Raw genomic sequence first — 24,593 nt, 5'->3', positions numbered from 1 at the left:
GAATATGATGAATATTTATTTAGCTTTGCGCACAGGAAACAAAGTGCCCCTTAAACTTTGTAGGAATTACGGGTGTGTAGAATGTTCATTAACTCAACATCCTGTCAACCAATGCCATTCCTTCCCTGTCAACCATCTGAAACTCCACCATACTCATAGGTTCATAAGTGATAGGAGCACAATTAGACCATGTGGCCCGTCAAGTCTACTCCGCCATTCAATCAAGGACAATCTATCTTTCTCTCTCAACCCCATTCTCCTGCCCATCTCCGCTGTAGAAATACCCACTGACTTGGCCTCCACAGCCTTCTGTGGCCATGAATTCCACAGAATCGCCACCATCTGACTAAATAAATTCCTACTCATCTCCTTTCTAAAGGAACGTCATTTAATTCTAAGGCTATGACCACTAGTCCTAGACTCTCCCACTAGTGGAAACATCCTCTCCACATCCACTCTATCCAAGCCTTTCACTATTCGGTAAGATTCAACGAGGTCCCCCACATTCTTCTAAACTCCAGCGAGTACAGGCCCAGTGCCGTCAAACGCTCATCATATGTTAACCAAGGTGGCCATGGAAGGGCGGACCCATGATGGCCCATTGCTCGCTGGGGAAGAGGTGATAAATAAGGGATACAAGGATGCAAACAGTGGAACTAGTAGGATGCCATGGAAGAGAGGGAATGCAGGGGTGACTTGAAATTAGAGAAATCAGCGTTTACACCACTAGGTTATAAGCTGCCCAAGTGAAATATGGGAATGGGAAGGGGAGTTAAAATATTTGGAAACGAGAGGATTGCGTAGGCTTTTCTCCAGAGATGCTGCCTGACCAGCTGAGTTGTTCCAACACTTTGTGTCTATCTTTGGTATAAACCAGCAGTAGAGTTGCTGCCTCACTGCGCCAGAGACCCGGGCTCAATCCTGACTATGGGTGATGTTTGTGTAGAGTTTGTACGTTCTCTCTGTGACTGCACTCCCAATGACGTGCAGGTTTGGCGGTTAATTGGCTTCGGTAAAAATCGTAAATTGTCCCTAGTGTGCGTAGGATAGTCTTAATGACCTGCTGAGTTATCCCAGCACTTTGTGTCTGTAATTGATGGTATTTCAATCTGAAGTCATTGTCAATGCAAAATATGCCCCAGTGTGTAGAGGATTGCCCGAATCGTCTGCCTGCCCCTTTTCCGGGGTTACGTCCGTGCCCGGGTGGCACTAGAAAAGGACTACGCGCTGTCCAAGGGTGCCCTGGGGGATTTGCGGAGCCGCTGGGCACCACGGGGTGTGGAATGCATCCTTGAGAAGGATTATCATATAGTTGGTTAATTTTCAGTATATTGATATATCGGTGGCGCAGCGGTAGAGTTGCTGCCTTACAGCGAATGCCGGAGACCCTGGTTCGATCCTGACTACGGGTGCTGTCTGTACAGAGTTTGTACGTTCTCCCCGTGACCTGCGTAGGTTTTCTCCGAGATCTTAGGTTTCCTCCGAGATCTTCAGTTTCCTCCCACACTCCAAAGACGTACAGGTTTGTAGGTTAACTGGCTTGGTAAATGTATAAATTGTCCCTCGTGGGTGTAGGATGGTGTTAATGTGCGGGGATCGCTGGTCGGCATGGAACTGGTGGGCCAAAGGGCCTGTCACCGCGCTGTATCTCTAAACTAAAAAATATATATTTGTTTTACTTTGTGCTATGGTGGTGGATATTGCTTTATGTTGTAAATATTATTCTTGTAAATAATTGATTAAAATTATTTTATAGAAGAAAAGTGTGTAGAGGGTGGTTGCGAAAGAGGAGGGAACATAGAACTAGTGTGAACGGGCGATCGCTGGCCGGCGCAGGCTCAGTGGGCCGAAGGGATAGTTTCCACACTGTGTATCTCTAAACTAAACTAAACACGTGTGGGACAACCATCCTGGTTCCTAATTTAAGACTGCTGCTCTGTGGCTGCTGGTGCACAGTGCTGGATGTGGAACGAGCAGAGGAACAGGCTTTGATACGATGCTTCCTACGGGACCGCTCGCTCTCGCTGTCTCAACTCACAGACTCTTGGATCGCTACCAGAAAGCCACCGATGCTAATGGAAGCAGATAATGGCACGAGCCACCACCTGCTGAGGTGGCGGAGAGCAAATTAGTAGGGTGTGGGCGAGAACGGGATTGAAAGTCCAATCATGCCGCTGTGTTTATGTTTACACTCGTGCTGTCATTTTTTTGCAAATAAAGAACAATTATTAAATTGCAGAGGTAAGTTAAATCTAATTACTGCAGCTTTGCAGGAACTAAATTGGAATCTGTATTCTTTGGAGAATGAGCTATTGAGCCAAATTCCCTTCTGACTGGCGCATCGGCAGCTGAGGACAACTGCGACAGGCTAATGTGCAGGATGGAACTGCAGACACTGGTTTAAAGTGAAGATAAGACACAAAACGCTGGAGTAACTCAGCATCTCTGGAGAGAAGGAATGGGTGATGTTTCGTGTACGAGACCCTTCTTCAGACACAATAGGTGACATTTTGGGTCAAGACCCTCCTATAGACTAAGTCTGAAGGATCTCGACCCTATTCCGTTACCTTTTCTCTTATTCCTTTTCCCCAGAGACAGCGTCCGACCCGCTGAGTTACCCCAGCTTTTTGTGTCTATCTTGATACAGACCTATGATTAGCTATGTGCAGTGGAGACTGCAGCAGTGCCTTGAATACTTTCAATGATGGATTCATGTTCTTAGATATTGAAGTACATTTCCAGTACGGTTGCACAACGGTAGAGTTGCTGCCTCACAGCGTCAGAGACCCGGGTTCGATCCCGACTACGGGTGCTGTCAGTACGGAGTTTGTACGTTCTCCCCGTGACTTACATGGGTTTTCTCCGAGATCTTCGATTTCCTCCCACACGCCAAAGACGTACAGGTTTGTAGGTTAATTGGCTTGGTATAAATATAAATTGTCCCTAGTGTGTGTAGGAAAGTGTTAATGTGCAGGGATGGCTGGTCGGCACGGACTCAGTGGGCCAAAGGGCCTGTTTCCACGATGTATCTCTAAAATAAACAAAATTAAACCCATATCGACTGGGAAAAAAGATTCATTTTTTAATTATTTTACCTCCGATCCAGAAAATGCTAACTTGAATTGAAAAGTAAAGTTTAAGACTTTACTTTCGACCAAGGGTTCCCAACCTGGGGTAAATTTTGCCTACCCAGGGGGTAAATTTGTTGATTCGGGATTTGTACATATTTCTGCTCATTGATTGACTGTGTTTGGTTCTGGTACAATCTGTTCATCATTAGTTGTTCATAAATAAATGAAATAACATTGTTATGTGCTATTAAAGTTGCCAGGGGTAAACGGGACGGAAAAGTTTGGGAAAACCCGCTTTAGACTTTGATGATACACCACGGAAACAGGCCCTTCAGCCCACACCTCGGAACTAGGACTAGTGTGAACGGGTGATCGCTGGTCGGCCTGTTTCCATGCTGTATCTCTTTAAAAAAAATCTTCAACAATGATATAAATGATCACCAGTATTAAGAGCACCTTTAACCGAGCAGAAATCATCAATGAAGTGGAAAACTTTAAGAAAGGATTAAAATAATCTTGTACCTACCAATTTGCTTGCGGTAGTTATCAATTGGAGTTTTAGAGGCACTGGCATCTTTTCTTCCCATTTTTGGTTTTGAAACAGACCATCTATGAATTAAAAAAAAAGGATTTCAGTCAATGTTTTTTTTTGCAGTTTTTAAATATTTGGAAAATTAGTATAAATATTAAACTTGTTGACTTCTGATGCCATTAATTATTAATGACGTGCAAGATTCCTATTTCTCCAGACTGTGTTTTCTATTAATAATCTAGGCTGACGCCTAGTATTGGATCATGCCTTTAATTATGGGATGTGAATTTCACTGGTGAGACAGGAAGTTACAGGCTATCTATCCCCTGAAGTATAAGATGGGAGTCACTTCTTGACCCGCCAGTCAGTACTGTTGGGTGGGGTGCTTCAGATTTTGGTCTGATCATGAAGGACACAAAGTGCTGGAGTAACTCAGCAGGTCAAGCAGCATGTTTCTCCATGACGTGCAGAGACACCTTCTCAAGTTAGGGCTGCGTGTGCGTGGCTTAATATAAGACACAAAATGCTGGAGTAACTCAGTGGGTCAGGCAGCATCACTGGAGAAAATGGATAGGCGACGTTTTGGGTTGAGACCCTTCTTCGGAAGGAGGGTAGCTGCGGGTCTCTCGACCCAAAGAGTCACCGCATGTGGCAGCAGCCCGGCTCCCCACTGGGCTCCACCTTTGACCTCGGCGGCCCCCACCCTTCTCTATACGGCTCTATAAGGCGCTGGTCAGGCCGCATTTGGAATATTGTGAGCAATCTTTGGCACCATATCTGAGGATGGATGCGCTGGCTCTGGGGAGGGTCCAGAGGAGGTTTACAAGAATGATCCCAGGAATGAGTGGGTTAACACATGACGAGCATTTGTCAGCACTGGGCCTGTACTCGCTGGAGTTTAGAAGAATGAGGGAGGGATCTCATCAAAACATAAGGAATTGTGAAAGGCTTGGGTAGAGCGGATGTGGAGAGGATGTTTTCACTAGTGGGAGAGTCTAGGACTAGAGGTCGTAGCCCCAGAATTAAAGGACGTTCTTTTAGGAAGGAGATGAGGAGGAATTTCATTAGTCAGAGGGCGGTGAATCTGTGGAATTCTTTGCCACAGAAGGCTATGGAGGCCAAGTCAGTGGATATTTTTAAGGTAGAGATAGATAGATTCTTGATTAGTACGGGTGTCATACGGACTAGATGTCTTTAATACGGGTGTAATACAGGCTAGATGCCATAGACTCAGAATTAAAGGACGTTCTTTTAGGAAGAATGAATCTCTTTAGTCGGAGGGTGGTGAATCTGTGGAATTTTTTGTCACAGAAGGCTGTGGAGGCCAAGTCAGTGGATATTTTTAGAGATGTATAGATTCTTGATTAGTACGGGTATCAGGGGTTATGGAGAAGAGGCAGCAGAATGGGTTAGGAGGGAGAGATTGATCAACCATGATTGGATGGTGGAGTAGGCTTGATGGGCTGAATGGCCTAATTCTGCTCCTATCACTTCTGACCTTGGGATCCTCCCTCCTCCCCGCCGGGCATTTCATCTTCTCAAAGGCATTCTTGGTGAGGGGTTATGAGGAGAAGGCAGGAGAATGAGGTAAGGAGGGAGAGATAGATCAGCCAAGATTGAATGGCGGAATAGACTTGATGGACCGAATGGTCTAATTCTATTCCTTATGATTTGCATTAGCAAAGGGCATTGTAGAGGTAGTGGAAAGGTATATCAATTGGGAGAAACTTTTGTGGTCCATAAAACAAAAATTATTGTGATTTCCATGTTAAACGGTGAGCGTTACTTAAGTTTTATAGGGTACAAGGTTCATGTAAGGGAACAGGATGTAGGCATAAATTCCAAAGCTGATAGCCCTGCATATTATATTGTGCACCTGTGATTCTTAGGAATACTCTGAGGGATATTTTAACTAAATACGACAGTTGACGTAAGGAACTGCAGGTGCTGGAATCTTGCGTATAGTACAAAGTGTTGGAGTAACTCAGCGGGCCAGACATCATCTCTGAAGTGTGTAGAACACAAAATGATGGAGTAACTTAGCGGGTCAGGATGCACCTCTAAGGTGTGTACAATACTAAGAACTCATAAAGTCGTAAGGAATAGGAGTACAGTTACGCCATTCGACCCATTAAGTCTACGTCATTCAATCGTGGCTGATCTATCTCTCCCTCCTAACCTCATTCTCCTGCCATCTCCCCATAACCTCTACCAATCAAGAATCTATCTGTCTCTGCTTTAAAAATATCCACTGACATGGCCTCCACAGCCGTCTGTGGAAAATAATTCCACAGATTCACCACCCTCCGACTAAAAAAAAATTCTCCTCATCTTGTTTCTAAAAGAACGTCCTTTAATTCAGAGTGCTGGAATAACTCAGTGGATCAGGCAGCATCTGTGACGAGTTAGAACGCAAGAGTGCTGGAGTAACGCAACGGGTCAGGCAGCATTTCTGCAGTGCAGAGAGCACAAAGCGCTGGAGTAACTCAGCGGGTCAGTAAAACTGAAAAGCTACTTTTGAAGGGAACTGCCTGATGAATTTTAGCTTCAAGCTGAAGGTGCTGTTCCTTCCCACTAACTGAGAACAAAACGATGCAGCAATTGTTATAATAAAGAGAGGACTTCTCTTTTTAAGTTTGCCGCTTTATCTGTAAATAGGGAGAGACTGAGTCAGGTTGGTTATATGACGTTTGCAGCAATTTGCCTGACAGTCGAGGGAAATTAAAATTTTTATTTTGCAATTTGGACTCAGCCCAAGTGGAAGATGACAGATGCTTGGCTGACCCACTTCACCCACTCACATCTAATGTCAGATGTGCGTCTGTTGCTGGCAGGCTAATAGAACAGCATGGCGGGGGCTACAACTACTGTAAAGGATTCATTTATAGATATGGGTCAGTGCACATTTCTTCACTGCTGTGTGATCCAAGATCGATTTTATATGGAATCAGTCAGATTAGTGACTAGTCTAAAAGATAGACACAAAATGCTGGAGTTACTCAGCGGCCCAGGCAGCATCTCTGGATAGAAGGAATGGGTGATGTTTCGGGTCGAAGGGCCTCGGCCCGAAACGCACCCATTCCTTCTATCCAGAGATGCTGCCTGTTGCGCTGAGTTACTCCAGCATTTTGTGTCTATCTTCAGTGTAAACCAGCTTCAGTGTACAATAGCCCCCTATTGTACTCCCTGTACACACATGACTGTGTGGCTAGGTTCAGCTCCAATTCAATAATTAAGTTTGCTGATGACACTGTGGTGGTGGGCCTGATCTCAGACAATGATGAGAGGGCCTACCGGGAGGAGGTGGCTGATCTAGCACTCTGGTGCCAGGACAACAGCCTCCTCTTGAACATCAAAAAAACGAAGGAGCTGATCATGGACTTTAGGAGGGCACATCATTCGAGGACGTACACTCCATTGAGTATAAATGGGGATCCTGTGGATAGGGTGAACTGTTTTAAATATCTGGGAGTCCGCATCTCTGAGGATATGACATGGTCATCACACGCCTCAGCACTGGTGAGTAAGGCAAGGCAGCGCCTTTACCACCTCAGGCAATTGAGGAAATTCAGAGTGTCTCCAAGGATCCTACAGTGCTTCTACGCAGCGGCGGTGGAAAGCATCTTGTCCGGGAACATTACCATCTGGTTCGGCAATTGCTCTGCCAAGGACAAGAAGGCTCTGCAGAGAGTAGTGCGTTCGGCCGAACGCACTATGGGAACTTCACTCACCCCCCTGCAGGAACTATACAACAGGAGGTGCAACTCCAGAGCAAACAAAATCATGAGAGACCTCTTCCACCCCTGCAATGGACTGTTCCAGCCGCTACGGTCTGGCAAACGCCTCCGTTGCCATGCAGTGAGAACGGAGAGGTTGAGAAGAAGTTTCTTCCCAGAGGCAATTCGGACTGTAAACGCCTTTCTCACCAGGGACTAACTCTACAGAACGTTTTTTCCTTCTATTATTTATTATGTAAAAGAATATGTGTGTTATGATTGTGTTTATAATTTGTTTGGTTGTTTTGTTGTTTGTCTTTTGCACAAAAGTCCGCGAGCATTGTCACTTTCATTTCACTGCACATCTCGTATGTGTATGTGACAAATAAACTTGACTTGATTTGAATAAACTTGACTTGACTTCTGCAGTTCCTTCCGACACTTAGTGACTAGTCTAGTTTAGTATAGAGATACAGCGTGGAAACAGGTCCCTCGGCCCACCGGGTCCACGCCCACCAGCGATCCCCACACACTTACACTATCCTACACACACTGGGGACACTTTACATTTACACCAAGCCAATTAATCTACAAACCTGTACGTCTTTGGAGGGTGGGAGGAAACAGACTGTGTCCAGCACAACAGACCCGGGTTTGATCCCGACTACGGGTGCTATCTTAGTTTAGTTTAGTTAGGGATGCCATCGGGTCCGCGCCGACTATCGATGCCCGCACATTAACACTATCCTACACCCACTAGGGACAATTTTACATTTACCAAGCCAAATCTGTGCGTCTTTGGAGTGTGGGAGGAAACCGAAGATCTCGGAAAAAACCCACGCAGGACACGGGGAGAATGTACAAACTCCGTACAGACAGCACCCGAAGTCGGGATCGAACCCGGGTCTCCGGCGCTGCATTCGCTGTAAAAGGCAGCAACTCTACCGCTGCGCCACCTGATCTGTACAGAGTTTGCAAGTTCTCCCCGTGTCCAGCGTGGGTTTCCCCCGAGACCTTCGGCTTCCTCCCATCGCCCGAAGACGTACAGGTCGGTTAATCGGCTTGGTATAAATGTAAATTGTTCCCAGTGTGTGTAGGATAGTGTAGGTGTGCGGGGTGCTGGTTGACGTGGACTCGGTGGGCCGAAGGGCCTGTTTCCGCGCTGTATCAATTAAAAACAATTTTTTTTAAACACTGAGAAAACTGCGTCGGGATCCACTGCACCTTTCTAATTATAAAATGTAAAATACGGCAAACTAGCTCTCGCCCTTCAAAGCAACACAGTAATTTTCATTCTCTGCCACCGCTTTGATGGTTAGTAAACAAAACTCTGCAGAAATCCTGAGAGACCGCAGCAGACACTGCACGGAGTCTAATCAGATCGACATTTGCATAAAGTATCAAATGTAATTTAAAATGTGTTGCACAAGAAGTGGAAAGGGAATAATAGATCTATATTGGTATATTTGAAATGAAGGTTGTTATCAAAAACACATTCCTTCGGGACTGTAACACATCACCCTCCACTCACATATAGACTAGTTATACCTCAAAAGGCCCAACTACATATTTCTTACATGATTACTGAAACATTCCAGGAAGAAAGTCCGTATAATATGAGAATTGTTTTTTTTTAAATCCTTTCTGCATTATCTGCAGGTATGCAATTGCTAGTTTATTAACCTCAGCTAAATTAAAGAAAATTGATTCAAATATAAACAACCTATCTTATCTAACACCCGGACAATTAGCTTCACTATGTGGGGAATTCTAGCTGAGTATTTCTCGGAAATTGTAAAGAACATGTAGTGCGTGGTTACATTAGCTGGAGACGCCAGATGTGAATTAGACGTACACACATTGAGGAAAATGCAAAAAGCGGTCTAAGCAAATGTCCGCAAATGTTAGCATGCGACAAAAGCTTCTCACAGTACCTCGGTACACGTGACAATAAACTTAAAACGAACTGAAAGGTCAATGTCGGAAAAACGAAAAGTGTCTAATGGGATGTAGTGTTGAGGCTCCATAAGGCGCTGGTCAGGCCACATTTGGAACATTGAGAGCAGCTTTGGGCCCCGTATCTGAGGAAGGACGTGCCGGCTCTGGAGAGGGTCCAGAGGAGGTTTACAAGAATGATCCCAGGAATGGGTGGGTAAGCATATGATGAGCGTTTGGCGGCGCTGGGCCTGTACTCTCTGGAGTTCAGATGAATGAAGGGGCAGAATAGTGAAAGGCTTGGATAGAGTGGATGTGGAAGATGTTTCCACTAACGGGAGAGTCTAGGACTAGAATTAATGGAAGGAGATGAGGAGGAATTTCATTAGTCAGAGGGTGGTGAATCTGTGAAATTCATTGCCACAGAAGGCTGTTGGGGCCAAGTCAGTGGATATGCTTAAGGTACAGATAGATGGATTCTTGATTAGTACAGGTATCAGAGGTTATGGGGAGTAGGCAGGAGAATGGGGTTAGGAGGGAGAGATAGATCAGCCATGACTGAATGGCGGAGTAGACGATGGGCCGAATGGCCTAATTCTGCTCCTATCAATTTCTACAGATGCATTATGGGAAACATTTTATCCGTGTGCATCACAACTGCAGTAACGACTCTAAGAGAACAAGAATTTGCAGAGAGTTGAGAACGCAGCCCAGTCCAACATGCACACTCCATCCACTTCACCATTGACTCCATCTATTCTTCACAGCTAAAATAATCAAGGACCACTCACACCATGGTCATTTATAGAGTGTTACAATGTGGAAACAGGCCCTTCGGCCCAACATGTCCCATCTACACTAATCCCACTTGCTTGTATTTGGCCCAGATCCCTTTTAACCTGTCCGATCCATGCACCTGTCTAAATGTTTCTTAAAAGTTACACTAGTCCCTGCCTCAACTACCTCATCCGGCAACTTGTTCCATACACCCGCCACCCTTTGTGTAAAAAAATGTTACCCCTCAGATTCATATTACATCTTTCACCCCTCGCCCCTACTTTAGTGCGTTTGCCTGATCTATTCCTCTTATGATTTTGTACGCACGTCGCTCTCTTCTCTTCCCCGAGCCAACAATGGACAATTGTGGGCTCCACCTTTCCTGGTTCATCAGTGCCTGTTCTGATTTGCTCTGTACCTTTTCATACCTCTAGTCTCCTTCTCAATGACTCTCAGAATTAAGAAGGGTCTCGTTCCTTTTCCCCAGGGACGCTGTCTGACTCTAGTTACTCCAGCATTCTGTGTCTATCTTCGGTGTAAGCCAGCATCTGCAGTTCCTTCCTACACATCTAACAACTGCTTCATGGCTCTCAATGCCAATGCAGTTCTTGTAGTTAAATTGACCCAACCTTCAGCAGCAACTCCAGACGGGAGGTGACACACACGCTGGTGCAGCAGTAGAGCTACTGCCTTACAGCACCAGAGACCCGGGTTCGATCCTGACCATGGGTGCTGTTTGCATGGAGTTTGTATCTGGGTGCTGTCTGTATGGAGTTTGTATCTGGGTGCTGTCTGTATGGAGTTTGTATGGAGAATGTACGTTCTCCATGTGATCGCATGGGTTTTCTCCAAAATCTTCATTTTCCTCTCACGCTCCAAAGATGTACAAGTTTGCAGGTTAATTGGCTTGGTATGAATGTAAAATTGTCCCTAGTGTGTGTGGGATAGTGTTAACGTGTGGGGATCGCTGGTCGGTGCAGACTAAGTGGGCCGTAGGGCCTGTTTCCGCGCTGTATCTCCAAACTAAACTAAAAAATCTAAACGGTAGGCCAGATCTTGAATGCTCAGTCTGAAGAAGTTCAGCCCGAAACGTTGCCTATTTCCTTCGCTCCATAGATGCTGCTGCACCCGCTGAGTTTCTCCAGCATTTTTGTCTACCTCTGATGTAAGTCATATTGCTCCTGTGCATACTGGAAGCACAAATGTGTCGGAAAATAAACTGCAGACACTGGTTTAAACCGAAGATAGACACAAAATGCTGTAGAATGGGTGACGTTTTGGGTCGAGACCCTTCTCGACCCGAAACGTTGCCCATTCCTTCTCTCCAGAGATGCTGCCTGTCCTGCTGAGTTACTCCAGCATTTTGTGTCTATCTTCTGGCAGCACAAATGTTTCTATCCAGGAGCAGAAATATCACCAGGTGAGACTTCACACTTACCAAAAGCGAAGTGCTCTGTCATCTCTTTGCAATGTGTCATAGAGTGATACAGTGTGGAAACAGGCCTTTCGGCCCAACTTGCCCACGCCGACCAACATGTCCCAGCTACACTAATTCCACCTGTCTACATTTGGCCCATATCCCTCTAAAGCTGCCCTTCCATGTACCTGTCTAAATACTTCTTAAACAATGCGACAGTACCTGCCTCAACTACCTCCTCCGGCAGCTCGTTCCATACACCCACCATTCTTTGTGTCAAAAAAAGTTGCCCCTCAGGTTCCTATTAATTCTGTCCCACACACTTTGAAACCGATGTCCCCTGGTTCTTGATTCATCATTTGAGGGGCTAGTTTCTCCGCTGTATCTCTAAACTAAATCAAGAAACATAGAAACATAGAAAATAGATGCAGGAGGAGGCCATTCATTGTGATCATGGCTGATCGTCCCCAATCAATAACCTGTGCCTGCCTTCTCCCCATATCCCTTGATTGCACTAGCCCCTAGAGCTCTATCTAACTCTTTCTTAAGTACATCCAGTGATTTGACCTCCACTGCCCTCTGTGGCAGGGAATTCCACAAATTCACAACTTTCTGGGTGAAAAAGTTTTTTCTCACCTCAGTCTTATTTGGCCTCCCCTTTATTCTAAGACCCTGGTTCTGGACTCGCCCAACATTGGGAAATTCTTTCCTGCGTCACGCTTGTCCAGTCGTTTTATAATTTTGTATGTTTCAATAAGACCCCCCTCATCCTTCTAAACTCCAGTGAATACAAGCCTAGTCTTTTCAATCTTTCCTCATATGACAGTCCCGCCATCCCAGGGATCAATCTCGTGAACCTACGCTGCACTGCCTCAATCACAAGGATGTCCTCTTCCAAGAGGTATAAATGTTGTCACAATTAAGGACCAGTCACACTTTTTTAGGCAACCGCCAGTGACTAGGACAATGGAATTCACCGAAGTCAGTACCGGGCGACAACCTACGACAGCCCAAATTGTGGCCACTGTCGGCGAAGACTTTTCAACATGCAATCGCCTGTAGTCGCCTAAAAAAAAAATTGCTCAAGTGGGACAGGCCCTTAAGTACTCAATTGACTGTCACTGTAAGACAATAGTATCAAATTAAGCCTCTAATAATACAACTTGTTCCGCACACGGACATCATCTGCTTTGGCTATATATTTCTGATCTTTCACCTTTGTTTAATACAAGAATTGTTTTTTAACAGCTCTGTGGGAGTACCACAAGTGCTTTCACCACATGGATAGCAGAGGATCTGAAAGAAAACCCACTATTATCTGTTAACTGTTAACAGATAATAGTGCCACATCCAAGATTTAAAAAAAAATTAATACGCTTTGCCAAACTACACACTTACTTGCTCATACTGTTCAAGTTCCATTTTAAAAGGACGAGTTCTATTCTATTAAACCTTATTGGGTTGACGGACATTTTGCAGAATCTGATAATCGACTATATAAAATAAATCTGTTTGTCAAACGTCTGGTGGGGACATTCTCAAAATAATATGATAATACATTAAACAAATTGAAGATGGACACAAAGTGTCGGAGTTCCTGCAGAGGAGTTAAATAACGTGTTTTTGCATCAATCCTCACAGTGGAAGACACCAGCAATGTGCCTGAGATTGAAGAGAGTCAGGGGGTGGAAGTCAGAGAAGGTGCTTGGGAACCTGAAAGTGCTGAAGGTGGATATGTCACTTGGACTGGGTGGACTGCACCCCTGGGGTTCTGAAAGAGGTGGCTTTAGAGATTGTGGGGGCATTGATAGTGATATTTCAAGAACCACTGAGTCAAGAGTGGTTCCAGACAATTGGAAAATTGACAATATTACCCAACTGTACAAGAAGGGAGTAAAGCAGAATAGTAGGAACTTTAGGCCAGTTTGTCTGACTTCAGTGGTTGGTGAGATTTTAGAGTCCATTATAAAGGATGAGGTTATGGAGTACTTAAGAGGTTTATGATAAAATAGGCCGAAGTCAGCATGGTTTTGTAAAGGGGAGAATTTACCTGACGATTCTGCAGGAATTGTTTGAAGAAGTAAATACCAGGACAGACAAAGGAGATTCAGTCGATGTTGTTTACCTGGATTTTCAGAAAGCCTTTGATAAGGTGCCACATGGGCGGCTGCTAAAGATGATGAGAGCCCATGGTATCAAAGGGCAGATGCTAGCATGGATCGCAGGTTGGCTGGATGGCAGAAGGCAAAGAGTGGCAATAAAGGGGGCTTTTTCTGGTTGGCTGCCAGTGACTAGCGGAGTTCCGCTAGGGTCGGTGCTGGGACCGCTGCTCCCAAGACTCCGCTATCAAGAAAGCTCCAACTAACTCTCTCTTGAAAGCATCCAGAGAATTGGCCTCCACTGCCTTCTGACGCAGAGAATTCCACAGATTTACAACTCTCTGGGTGAAAATATTTTTCCTCAACCCCGTTCCAAATGGCCTACCGCTAATTTTTAAACTGTGGCCCCTGGTTCTGAACTCCCCCAACATCGAGAACATGTTTCCTGCCTCTAGCGTGTCCAATCCCTTACTAATTTTATATGTTTCTATAAGGTAGCCTCTCATCCTTCTAAATTCCAGAGTATACAAGCCCAGCCGCTCCATTCTATCAACATATGACAGTCCCACCACCCCGGGAATTAACCTTGAGAACCTATGCTGCACTCCCTCAATAGCAAATTTGGGGACCAAAACTGCACACAATACTCCAGGTGTGGTCTCACTAGGACTCTGTACAACTGCAAACGAAGGACCTCTTTGCTCCTATACTCAACTCCTCTTGTTATGAAGGCCAACATGCCATTAGCTTTCTTCACTGCCTGCTGTACCTACATGCTTACTTTCAGTGACTGATGAACAAGGACCCCCAGATCCCGTTGTACTTCCCATTTTCCCAACTTGACACCATTTCAGATAAATTCGGTTTGTGGCCAAATTTGCAGATGTTACAAAAATAGGCAGAGGGGCAGGTGTTGGAGAGAAAGCAGGGACTCTGCATAAGCACTTATAGACAGGTTAGGAGAGTGGGCAGAGAAGTGGTAGATGGAATATAGTGTAGCAATGTGTGGAGTCATGCATTTTGAGAGTAGGAATAATGGCGTAGTCTATTTTCTAAATGGGAAGAGAATCCAGAATTTGGAGGTGCAAAGGGACTTGGGAGTGCTCGTGCAGGATTCACCAAAATTTTATTTTGTAAGACTAATTGGTAGTAAGGAAGGCAAATGCAATGCTAGTATTTATTTAAAGAGGGCTAGAATACAAAAACAGGGATATAATGCTGAGGCTCTATAAGGCGCTGGTCAGGCTGCATTTGGAATATTGTGAACAATTTTGGACACCATATCTGAGAAAGGATATACTGGCTCGGGAGAGGGTCCAGGGGAGGTTTACAAGAATGGTTAACATATAATGTTAACATATGATGACCGTTTGACGGCACTGGACCTGAACTCGCTGGAGTTTAGAAGGGTGCGGGGGGACCTCATTGAAACTTACCAAATAGTGAAAGGCTTGGATAGAGTGGATGTGGAGAGGATGTTTCCACAGGTGGGAGTGTCTTGGACTAGAGGTCACAGCCTCAGAATTAAGGAACTGTGGCGGCTCCCAAGGGTCGTGCCATCATACTGTCGAACCCCTCGGCACGGGAGTGGTTCAGTCCGGAGGCGGTCCTTAACCAGAGGGTTTAAAGCAAAGATCCTATAGCAGAGCAAGATAGGCTACTCCTGCTAAATGCAATGGACTGACGTGTAGTACGCTATGGAGGGGATCATGGGCATTTTTCCACGCCCATTTTAGCAACCTGAGCCTATCTAACCCGACTCGGCTCGCACTGTAATCAATGTTGCGGGGCAACAGTTTGTGTGGGTCAGATTCATAAATCTGTCAGTTCAATCTTCTTGTCCAGAATAAAATTTGATTCTGGTAATTGTCTTTTTTAATGTTTTTTAAATCATTTCTTTTTAAATGGCTCACAAACAGTGTTTGAGTTGATTTTGTAGTAACCGGAACCGACCCGGCTCGCAGGGTGATTGACAGGGGGGGACTTTTTGTGCGTGATTATAGGGTTAGATTCATAATTCTGTTAGTTCATAATTCTGTTGATTCTTGTTAAGGAATAAAATGTTTATAAACACACATACATGAAAATTATATAAATGTATATAACACACACAATTATATTTCTTCTAATCCAATAATGAACTTTATTTCAGACTAGACAAGGGACATTAAATAAGAAACATTGTAAACCTCCCTGCAACTTCACACACACTAGGCCTTATCCCCCCCGGCACTCTCTCGCCTGCCCCCTTACTACAATGTCCCCCCTCCCCTCTCCTCGCCTATGCCCCTCTCCTCGCCGCCCCGGGCCCCGCACTCTCTCTCCCCGCTGCCCCGGGCCCCGCACTCCTTCTCCCCGCTGCCCCGGGCCCCGCACTCTCTCTCCACGCTGCCCCGGGCCCCGGGCCCCGCACTCCTTCTCCCCGCTGCGGATCCAATCTTTGGCCGGGAGCAAGAAAGCGGAGCAAGATGGCGGAACAAGATGGCGGAGGCAGGTTGCTAAAATGAGGCATAAAATCACCCATGAATCCGCCCATGAACGTACCTCACGTTTGCGTGAGAGTAACCCATCTTGCTCTGCTATAGGATCTTTGGTTTAAAGGCAGGGGTTTGGGTGCCATCTTTCTCTTGTTTAGACCTCCCTACAACCGGGAGGAACATAATTAAAGGTGCCTCTCAAAACACTGGACTTCGTGCTTCCTTTTGAGACCCACGCACTACATTGGTGACCCCCGACGCTCCATTGGCGTCATGATGGAGAGAAGAGAAAGCCCTACCTCCTCACAGGCCGGCCCGGCCCTGTCTCTGGACGCGGTCTCGGTGAAACCGCCCACGCACGGTGAGCAGCCTGCAGGAGTTTGTCGGTATGGTGGCGTTTTACCACCGTTTCGTGCCATCCGCGGCCCACATCATGCGGCCTCTGTATCAACTCCTGGCGGGTGGGCAGATCAAAGCCGTTGAATGGACCCACGAGGCAGTGGCTGCATTTGGCGGCGCGAAGGAGGCCCTGGCTCGGGCCGTACTACTGGTGCACCCACGGGAAGATGCCCCGACTGCTCTCACTGTGGACGCCTCGGAGTCGGCGGTGGGTGCTGTGCTGGAGCAACTGACAGGCGGAGGTTGGCGGCCCGTGGCCTTCTTCAGCCGGCACCTCAACCGCGCGCAGACGAAATACAGCGCGATCGATCGCGAGCTCCTGGCTCTGTACCTGGCAGTGCGCCACTTCCGCTACTTCCTGTAGGGCCGCCCGTTCACCGCCTACATGGACCACAAGCCGCTCACTTTCGCCCTGGCGAAGGTTTCCGACCCCTGGTCCGCACGACAGCAGCGGCAATTGGCCTACATATCGGAGTATACAACATCTATCCGCTACATCGAGGGGAAAGAGAACCGGGTGGCCAACGCATTGTCCTGCCCCGCTATCAACGCCGTGTTCGGGGTGGCGCCCGGAATTGACTACTATTCTGCTCTGGCAGAGGCACAGCTCACGGACGATGAGGTGCCCGCCAACCGGAATGCCATCTCCGGCCTCCGCCTTGAGGATGTCCCTCTCGGTCCTGGGGGTGTGACAATCCTGTGCGATGTGTCGTCCGGTCAGCCGCGCCCCATCGTCCCTGCCACCTGGCGCCAGAGGGTGTTCGAGGTGATCCACGGACTGGCTCACCCATCAATCCGGGCGACAACGGCACTATTGGCCGCTCGTTTCATGTGGCACGGTCTGCGCAAGCAGGTTGGCCATTGGGCTCGCACCTGCATTCCGTGCCAGATGGGCAAAAATCCAGCGCCATGTCCGTGCGCCTCTCCAAGAGTTTGGTCTACATCACCGGCGATTCGACCATCTCCACGTAGACATTGTGGGGCCTCTCCCGCCATCCCGGGGCATCACCCACCTTCTTACAATGGTGGACCGCTTCACGCGGCGGCTGGAGGCCATTCCGCTGGCCGATACTTCAACGGCTACGTGTGCTCGTGCGTTGTCCACGCACTGGATTGCTCGCTTCGGGGTGCCGGCGCACATCTCCTCAGACCGGGGGCCACAGTTCACCTCCGAGCTGTGGTCAGCCATGGCTCGCTTGCCGGGTGTGCAGCTGCACCACACCACGGCTTACCACCCGCAAGCTAACGGTCTGGTGGAGAGGTTCCAACGGCAGCTAAAGGCAGCACTGAAGGCACGACTGTCCAGCCCAGACTAGATGGACGAGTTGCCGTGGGTCATGCTGGGCATCCGGACTGCTCCCAAAGAGGACTTGGCCTCATCATCGGCGGAGCTTGTGTACGGGTCGCCACTCACGGTGCCCGGGGAGTTCGTGACGTCGGCGCCGGGGCAGCAGGGAACGCCCTCATCCACCCTAAAGCGCCTTCGCGAGCGAATTGGCAGGCTCGCACCCGTCCCGACGTCCCGCCATGGGACATTTCGCCCACACGTGCCAATGGCCCTCACGGACTGCCCATACGTCTTCCTGCGCCGTGATGCCCACCGGACGCCACTCCAGAGGCCGTACGAGGGCCCGTTCCGGGGTGCTGGAACACGGGCAGTCGACTTTTGTCCTGGACATGGGGGGCCGGCCGGAGGCCGTGTCGATTGACCATTTGAAGCCGGCACACCTGGACATTGACCAGCTGGTGCTGGTTGCCCAACCTCAGCCTCGAGGGAGCCCCCCTTCAGGGCTGCCTCCGCCTGTCACTGCACCTGTCCTCCCGCCGGTCCCTCGACCATTCCCTCGACCTGTCCCTCCACCTATGCCTCCGCAAGCCCCGGGATCTGCTGACTTCCGCACGTAGGCCGGCCGGGTCATGTGCCCGCCGGTGCGTTTCGTGCCTCAGGTTCTGGGGGGGGGGGGGGGGGTCCTGTGGGGGCTCCCAAGGGTCATGCCATCATACGGTCGAACCCCTCGGCACGGGAGTGGTTCAGTCCGGAGGCGGTCCTTAACCAGAGGGTTTAAAGGCAGGGGTTTGGGTGCCATCTTTCTCTCGTTTGGACCTCCCTACAACCGGGAGGAACATAATTAAAGGTGCCTCTCAAAACACTGGACTTCGTGCTTCCTTTTGAGACCCACGCACTACAGAACGTTCCTTTAGGAAGGAGGTGAGGAGGAATTTCTTTAGTCAGAGGGTGGTGAATCTGTGGAATTCATCGCCACAGACGGCTGTGGAAGCCAAGTCAAAGGATATTTTAACTGCAGAGATAGATAGATTCTTGATTAGCACTGGTGTCAGGAGTTATGGGGAAAAGGCAGGAGAATGGATCAATTGTAATCATATATTGTCTTTCTGCTGACGTGTTAGCACGCAACAAAAGCTATTCAACAAAGATCCTATAGCGGAGTAAGATAGACCTCTCCTTCTAAATGCAATGGGCTGACGTGTAGCATGCAACGGAGCGGAACGTGGGCCTTTTTTTCATCCATTTCAGTAACCCGACCCGACTCGCAGTGTAATAAACGTTGCGGGGGAACAGTTTGAACAATCAAATAACTTTTATTTTTACAAGGATGTTTCCGTAACCGGCTTCCGTCTCCGCACTAGTTATCTTTGCTCCGCTATGGGATCTTTGGTGCAGAGATGGAAGCCGGTTACGGAAATGGGGCCGAATATTACCTATGAATCTGCCCATGACAGTACTACGTCTTTTTCGTTAAGTGATCTATCTTGCTTGCCACAGGATCTTTGCTTTTCACTGTACCTCTGTGACATGTGACAATAAACCAAATCTTTACTTTGTGTTTTTAATCTGATGTCACTATTTGGTGAGCTACCTCCAGGATATTTAAAATAATTAGGTGACTGGTGTATCGTTCTGAATAACCTTTGAATCCTTCCAAAACACTCTGTAATGAAGTTGTTATTTATGGATTTTTGAGATTTCCACGACTCTTTCTGATATAGTGAGAACTCTAATTTTATGTTTTTTTCATTTTTAAATTTACTTCTGCCCACCAACTCCGTGCCAAACAGTAATCACCCCGCACACTAACACTATCCTACATGCCAGGGACCATTGCCAATTTTTACCAAAGTCAATTAACCTACAGAACGGTATGTCTTTGGATAGTGGGATGAAACCGGAGCACCCGGAGAAAACCACTACAGTCACGGGGAGAACGTACAAACTCCGTACAGACAGCAATCGTAAACGCAGCGGGGAAACATGCCCTTCGGCCCACCGACACCAATCTATCTGGATAGTACATTAGATTTATCCTACACTCTAGGGACAGTTTACCAAAGCCAATTAACTTAAAAGCCCGCACGTCTTTGGAGTGTGGGAGGAAACCGGAGCACCCGGAGAAAACCTACGAGGTCGTGATGAGAACGTACAAACTCTGTAGAAAGCACCCGTAATCAGGATCGAACCTGGGTCCCTGGCGCTTTAAGGCAGCAACTCTACTCACTATATCAGAAAGAGTCGTGGAAATCTAACAACTCTACCATTGTGCCACTGTGTACACATGTAAAAAGATGGTTTCTAACAACCCCAACAAATCTTACTATTATATTAAACATCTCTATTAGATCATCCTCTCCATGTCTAAACTCTGGGAATATACAAGGCTTGAGAAGAACAGCTTACATGCAAGCTTCCCTCCTAATTTAGCCTGCGGTTCCAATATAAGTCTGGTGGCTCCACACTGCAAACAATCCAAGGTTAACATGCCCTTTGTGGTGTATATGCCCATACCAGAACATTGTGCTCTTAACATGGTGTCACCAGAGGTTAATGTGGCTGTTACATAGCACACACCGCTGGAATGAAAGAATAAACATTACAGGGATGAGACACTGCAGATGCTGGAAACTTGCGCAAAACACAAAGTGTTGGAGGAACTCAGCGGGCCAGGCAGCATCTGGGGGAGGGTGCATGAATTAACTGCAGATGCAGGTTTAAACCAACGATAGACACAAAAAGCTGGAGTAACTCAGCGGGACAGGCAATATCTCTGGAGAGAAGGAATGGGTGACGTTTTGGGTCGAGACCCTTCTTCAGACTAGTTAAGAGCATGTCCCACTTGGCGATTTTTTCGGCGAATGCCTGCATTATTGACTGACGTGTCGTGACGACGTATTGACGCGTGGTGTTTCCTCAAGTGTCGCAACATTTTTTTTGTCACCACTGGAATTTGAAATGTTCAAAATTTTTCGGCGACCCTGATACGTCAGTCAATTACGCCGGCAGTCGCCAAAAAAATCGCCAAGTGGGAACAGGCACTTTAGGGATAAGGGTAATGAGAGATATAGATGGTGATGTGGAGAGATAAAGAACAATGAATGAAAGATATGCAAAAAGGTAACTATGATAAAGGAAACAGAAAATAGGTGCAGGAGTAGGCCATTCGGCCCTTCGAGCCTGCACCCCCATTCGATATGATCATGGCTGATCATCCAACTCAGTATCCCATCCCTGCCTTCTCTCCATACCCCCTGATCCCTTTAGCCACATCTAACTCCCTCTTAAATATAGCCAATGAACTGGCCTCAACTACCTTCTGTGGCAGAGAATTCCACAGATTCACCACTCTATGTGTAAAAAATGATTTTCTCACCTCGGTCCTAAAAGACTTCCCTCTTATCCTTAAACTGTGACCCCCTAGTTCTGGACTTCACCAACATCGGGAATAATCTTCCTGCATCTAGCCTGTCCAACCCCTTAAGGCCATTGTAAGCTGTTTGTGGGTGAAAATCAGAAGCTAGTGCGACTTGGATGGGGGAGGGATAGAGAGAGGGAATGCCGGGGCTACCTGAAGTGAGAGAAATCAATATTCACACTACTTTGCTGTCATCTGCCCATGCAAAGTATAAGATGCTGTTCCTCCAATTTGCGTTTAGCCTCACTCTGACAGTGGAGGAGACCGAGGACAGAAAGGTCTGTGTAGGAAAGGGAAGGAGAATTAAAGTGTCCGGCAACCGGGAGATCAGGTTGGTTCACGCGGGCTGAGCAAAGGCGTTTCGATAAACGATCGCCCAGTCTGCGTTTGGTCTCGCCGATGTATGAGAGTCCACAACTTGAACAACGGATACGCAGGGGTATTTGAATTGATCCATTAGCCTGCATTCAGACCATATCCCTCTAAACCTTTCTTTTCCATGTCCAATGGTCATGTGTTTGCAGTAGAATTTGTCCATTCAGCCCATCAAGTCTACTCCACCATTCAATCATGGCTGATCTCTTTCCTTCCTAACCCCATTCTCCTGCCTTCACCCCATAACCCCTGACACCCGTATTAATCAAGAATCTATGTATCTCTGCCCTAAAAGCATCCAATGACATGGCCTCCACAGCCTTCTGTGGCAATGAATCCTACAGATTCACCACCCTCTGACGATAGGAATTCCTCATCTCCTTCCTAAAGGAACGTCCTTTAATTCTGAGCCTATGGCTTCTGGTCCTTGACTCTCCCACAAGTGGAAACATCCTCTCCACATCCACTCTATCTAAGCCTTTTACTATTCAATGTTGAAACTGTACCTGCCTCCACAGCTTCCTCTGGCATCTCGTTCCAGACACTAACCATCCTGGGTGAAAAATGTTTCCCTTCATGTCCCTTTAAAACTTTTCCCATGTTTATCATGTTTAATCTATTGCTCTCTAGTGTTGGACTTCCCTGCACCGGAAAAAAAGATTGTTTAGGAAGTAACTGCAGGTAAGGTTATAAGGAATAGGAGTAGAATTAGGCCATTCGGCCCACCATCAAGTCTACTCCGCCATTCAATCGTGGCTGATCTATCTCTCCCTCCTAACTGCATTCTCCTGCCTTCTCACCATAACCTCTGACACCCGTACTAATCAAGAATCTATACATCTCCGCCTTAAAAATATTCACTGACTTGACCTCCACACCCTTCTGTGGCAAAGAATTCCACAGATTCACCACCCTCTGACTTAAGAAATTCCTCCTCATCTCCTTTCTAAAGGTACATCCTTTTAATTGTGAGGTTGTGCCCTCTGGTCCTAGATTCTCCCACTAGTGAAGACATCCTCTACACATCCACTCTATCCAGGCCTATCTATAGAGCAGATAGACACAAAATGCTGGAATAACTCAGCGGGAGAGGCAGCATCTCTGTCGAGAAGGAATAGCTGACGTGTCGGGTCGGGACCCTTCTTCAGGCTATCTATACCAAGGCAATTTCCTTGTATGTGAATACTTGGCCAAAAACCTTACTTACTTATGTACAGGTCTCAAAAGGACACAAAGTGCTGGAGTAACTCAGCGGGTCATGCAGCATTTCAGGAGAACATGGATGGGGGTCATTTTGGGTCGAGACCTTTCTACAGATGTGATGGATTGGGGCAGTTTGAAGGGATATGGGGCTGGTGGGACTAGTCACCTTGGGCACCTTGGTCAGACTCAGCATGGGCAAGTTGGGCCTGCAGATTCTTCAGATCTTCACATTCTCAAGCTCTCCATGTTCTCCATAGCCTGCGAGGCCCAGCGCCTCTGAGTTACTCCTGCACTTTGTGTCCAACAAGGTAAATAAAAGTTAGTGAAACTCTTTTCAAAGGGAGAATAGTCAACGTTGCTTCCTGTGACCCAGGGTTTATTGACACTTGGGGCATCCATTGGGAGAACAGCATTTGCTGGAGACGTTCAATCATCTGCAAGGAAAGGCAATCGGCCGCCCCCTCGCTGGAACCATGGACAGATACAATAAATGCCTGGAGCCATTATTGAGCGAGGCGAGGTGGAAGGAAGGGGGTGCATTACTTGCCAGACGGTACATTGATTACTTAGCCGGTGCATTGTTTACTTAGACGGTGCATTGTTTGCAAGACAGACCAGTGCATTCCTCGCTTAGACGGGGCATTGCCTGCTTAGACGGTGTATCGCTTGCTCAGACGGTGCAACGCGGTGCATTGCTTGCAATCTCCACGCCCCACTACATGCCGAGCGAGGAATTGAAGTCAAACAGTTTATACCCACTTGTGTTAAAGATCCCCGCCGCCGCAGCCCGGCTTCCAGCGCCGCGCGTCCCGGGACCTGGGCCCGGATCAAAGATACTGGGCTCCGCGCGCTCTCGCCGTGTGCGCGCTCTCGCTGCTCCTCCTCCTCCTCCTCCTACCCGCGGGAGCGCGCAGAGGGCGGGCACGCAAGCCGTGCAGGAGGCAGGGATGGGTCAGATAGCATAGGTGTCTCTGCATGCATATGGGAGGAAGTACGTGCATGCATGCATGGGGGAGGTGCATGGGGGAGGTGCATGAATGTGTAGGAAAGAATTACAGCTGCTGGTTTAAATCGAAGGTAGACACAAAATGCTGCAGTAACTGCGGGTCAGGCAGCATCTCTGGAGCAAAGGAATGGGTGACGTTTTGGGTCGAGACCCTTCTTCCAAGCGATTGCATGAAGAATATGGGAGGAAATTCATGCATCTGGGGAAGGTGCATGAATATGGGTGGAGATGCATGCATGCATGTGGGAGGAAGTACATGCATACTGGAGCAGATGCACATGGGAGGATATGCATGCATATGGGAGGAGATTTGGGGACTTTTATATTGCACCGTTTAAAAGTATGCACCTACATCTGTTACAAAGAATGAGCAGAGAAGCCAAATTGCTGGAAATTTGAAGTAAAAAGAGGGAAATGGGGAGAAATCAGTAACGGGGTACTGTGGATGATCAGCCTTGATCATATTGAATGGTGGTGCTTAGTGGCTCGAAGGGCCGAATGGCCTACTTCTGCATCTATTTTCTATGAAATGCAGCAATCAATTCAGCAGAGGGACAAGCAACTGCAGATGGTGGTTTATAGCAAAGGTTGACAAAGTTGGAGTAACTCAGCAGGTCAGGCAAGCATGCAGTTTTATTTTGCACTGCTTTAAAAGTATGCACCAACTGTTTGTAACCCCTGCTGAAAGATTGTAATGTTGCCATGGGAAGAGAAGCCAAATTGTTGGAAATTTGATGTAAAAAGAGAGAAATGCAGTATTTATTCAATAGTAGAAACAAGGAACTGTAGATGCTGGTTTATACCAAAGGTTGACACAAAGTGCTGGAGTAACTCAGCGGGAGAGGCAGCATCTCTGGAGAAAAAGGTTAGGTGAGGTTTT

The 24,593-nt window shown here is 47.3% G+C and overlaps 1 protein-coding gene across 2 annotated transcripts in view; it reads right to left on the bottom strand.

Annotated features, from left to right (window-relative positions):
* Window positions 1-23,621, bottom strand: part of triqk (triple QxxK/R motif containing) — a 59,192-nt gene extending 35,571 nt beyond the window's left edge. Inside the window, exons 1-2 of one of the 2 annotated variants that reach the window (XM_055633600.1) lie at window positions 23,467-23,621; window positions 3,598-3,680 (exon numbers count right to left, since the gene is read on the bottom strand). In XM_055633600.1, coding sequence (XP_055489575.1) covers window positions 3,598-3,658 — 61 coding nt within the window. In that variant the 5' untranslated portion in view covers window positions 3,659-3,680; window positions 23,467-23,621. Of the gene's footprint in view, window positions 1-3,597; window positions 3,681-23,462 lie in introns of both variants that reach the window. The other variant, XM_055633601.1, reaches the window with a different exon arrangement.
* Window positions 23,622-24,593: the final 972 nt, after the last annotated feature.

This window comes from Leucoraja erinacea, chromosome 4 (assembly GCF_028641065.1).
Source record: "Leucoraja erinacea ecotype New England chromosome 4, Leri_hhj_1, whole genome shotgun sequence".
NCBI lineage: Eukaryota > Metazoa > Chordata > Chondrichthyes > Rajiformes > Rajidae > Leucoraja > Leucoraja erinaceus.
Note: the sequence above shows the minus strand (reverse complement) of the source record. Positions and strands in the feature narration are given on the sequence as shown.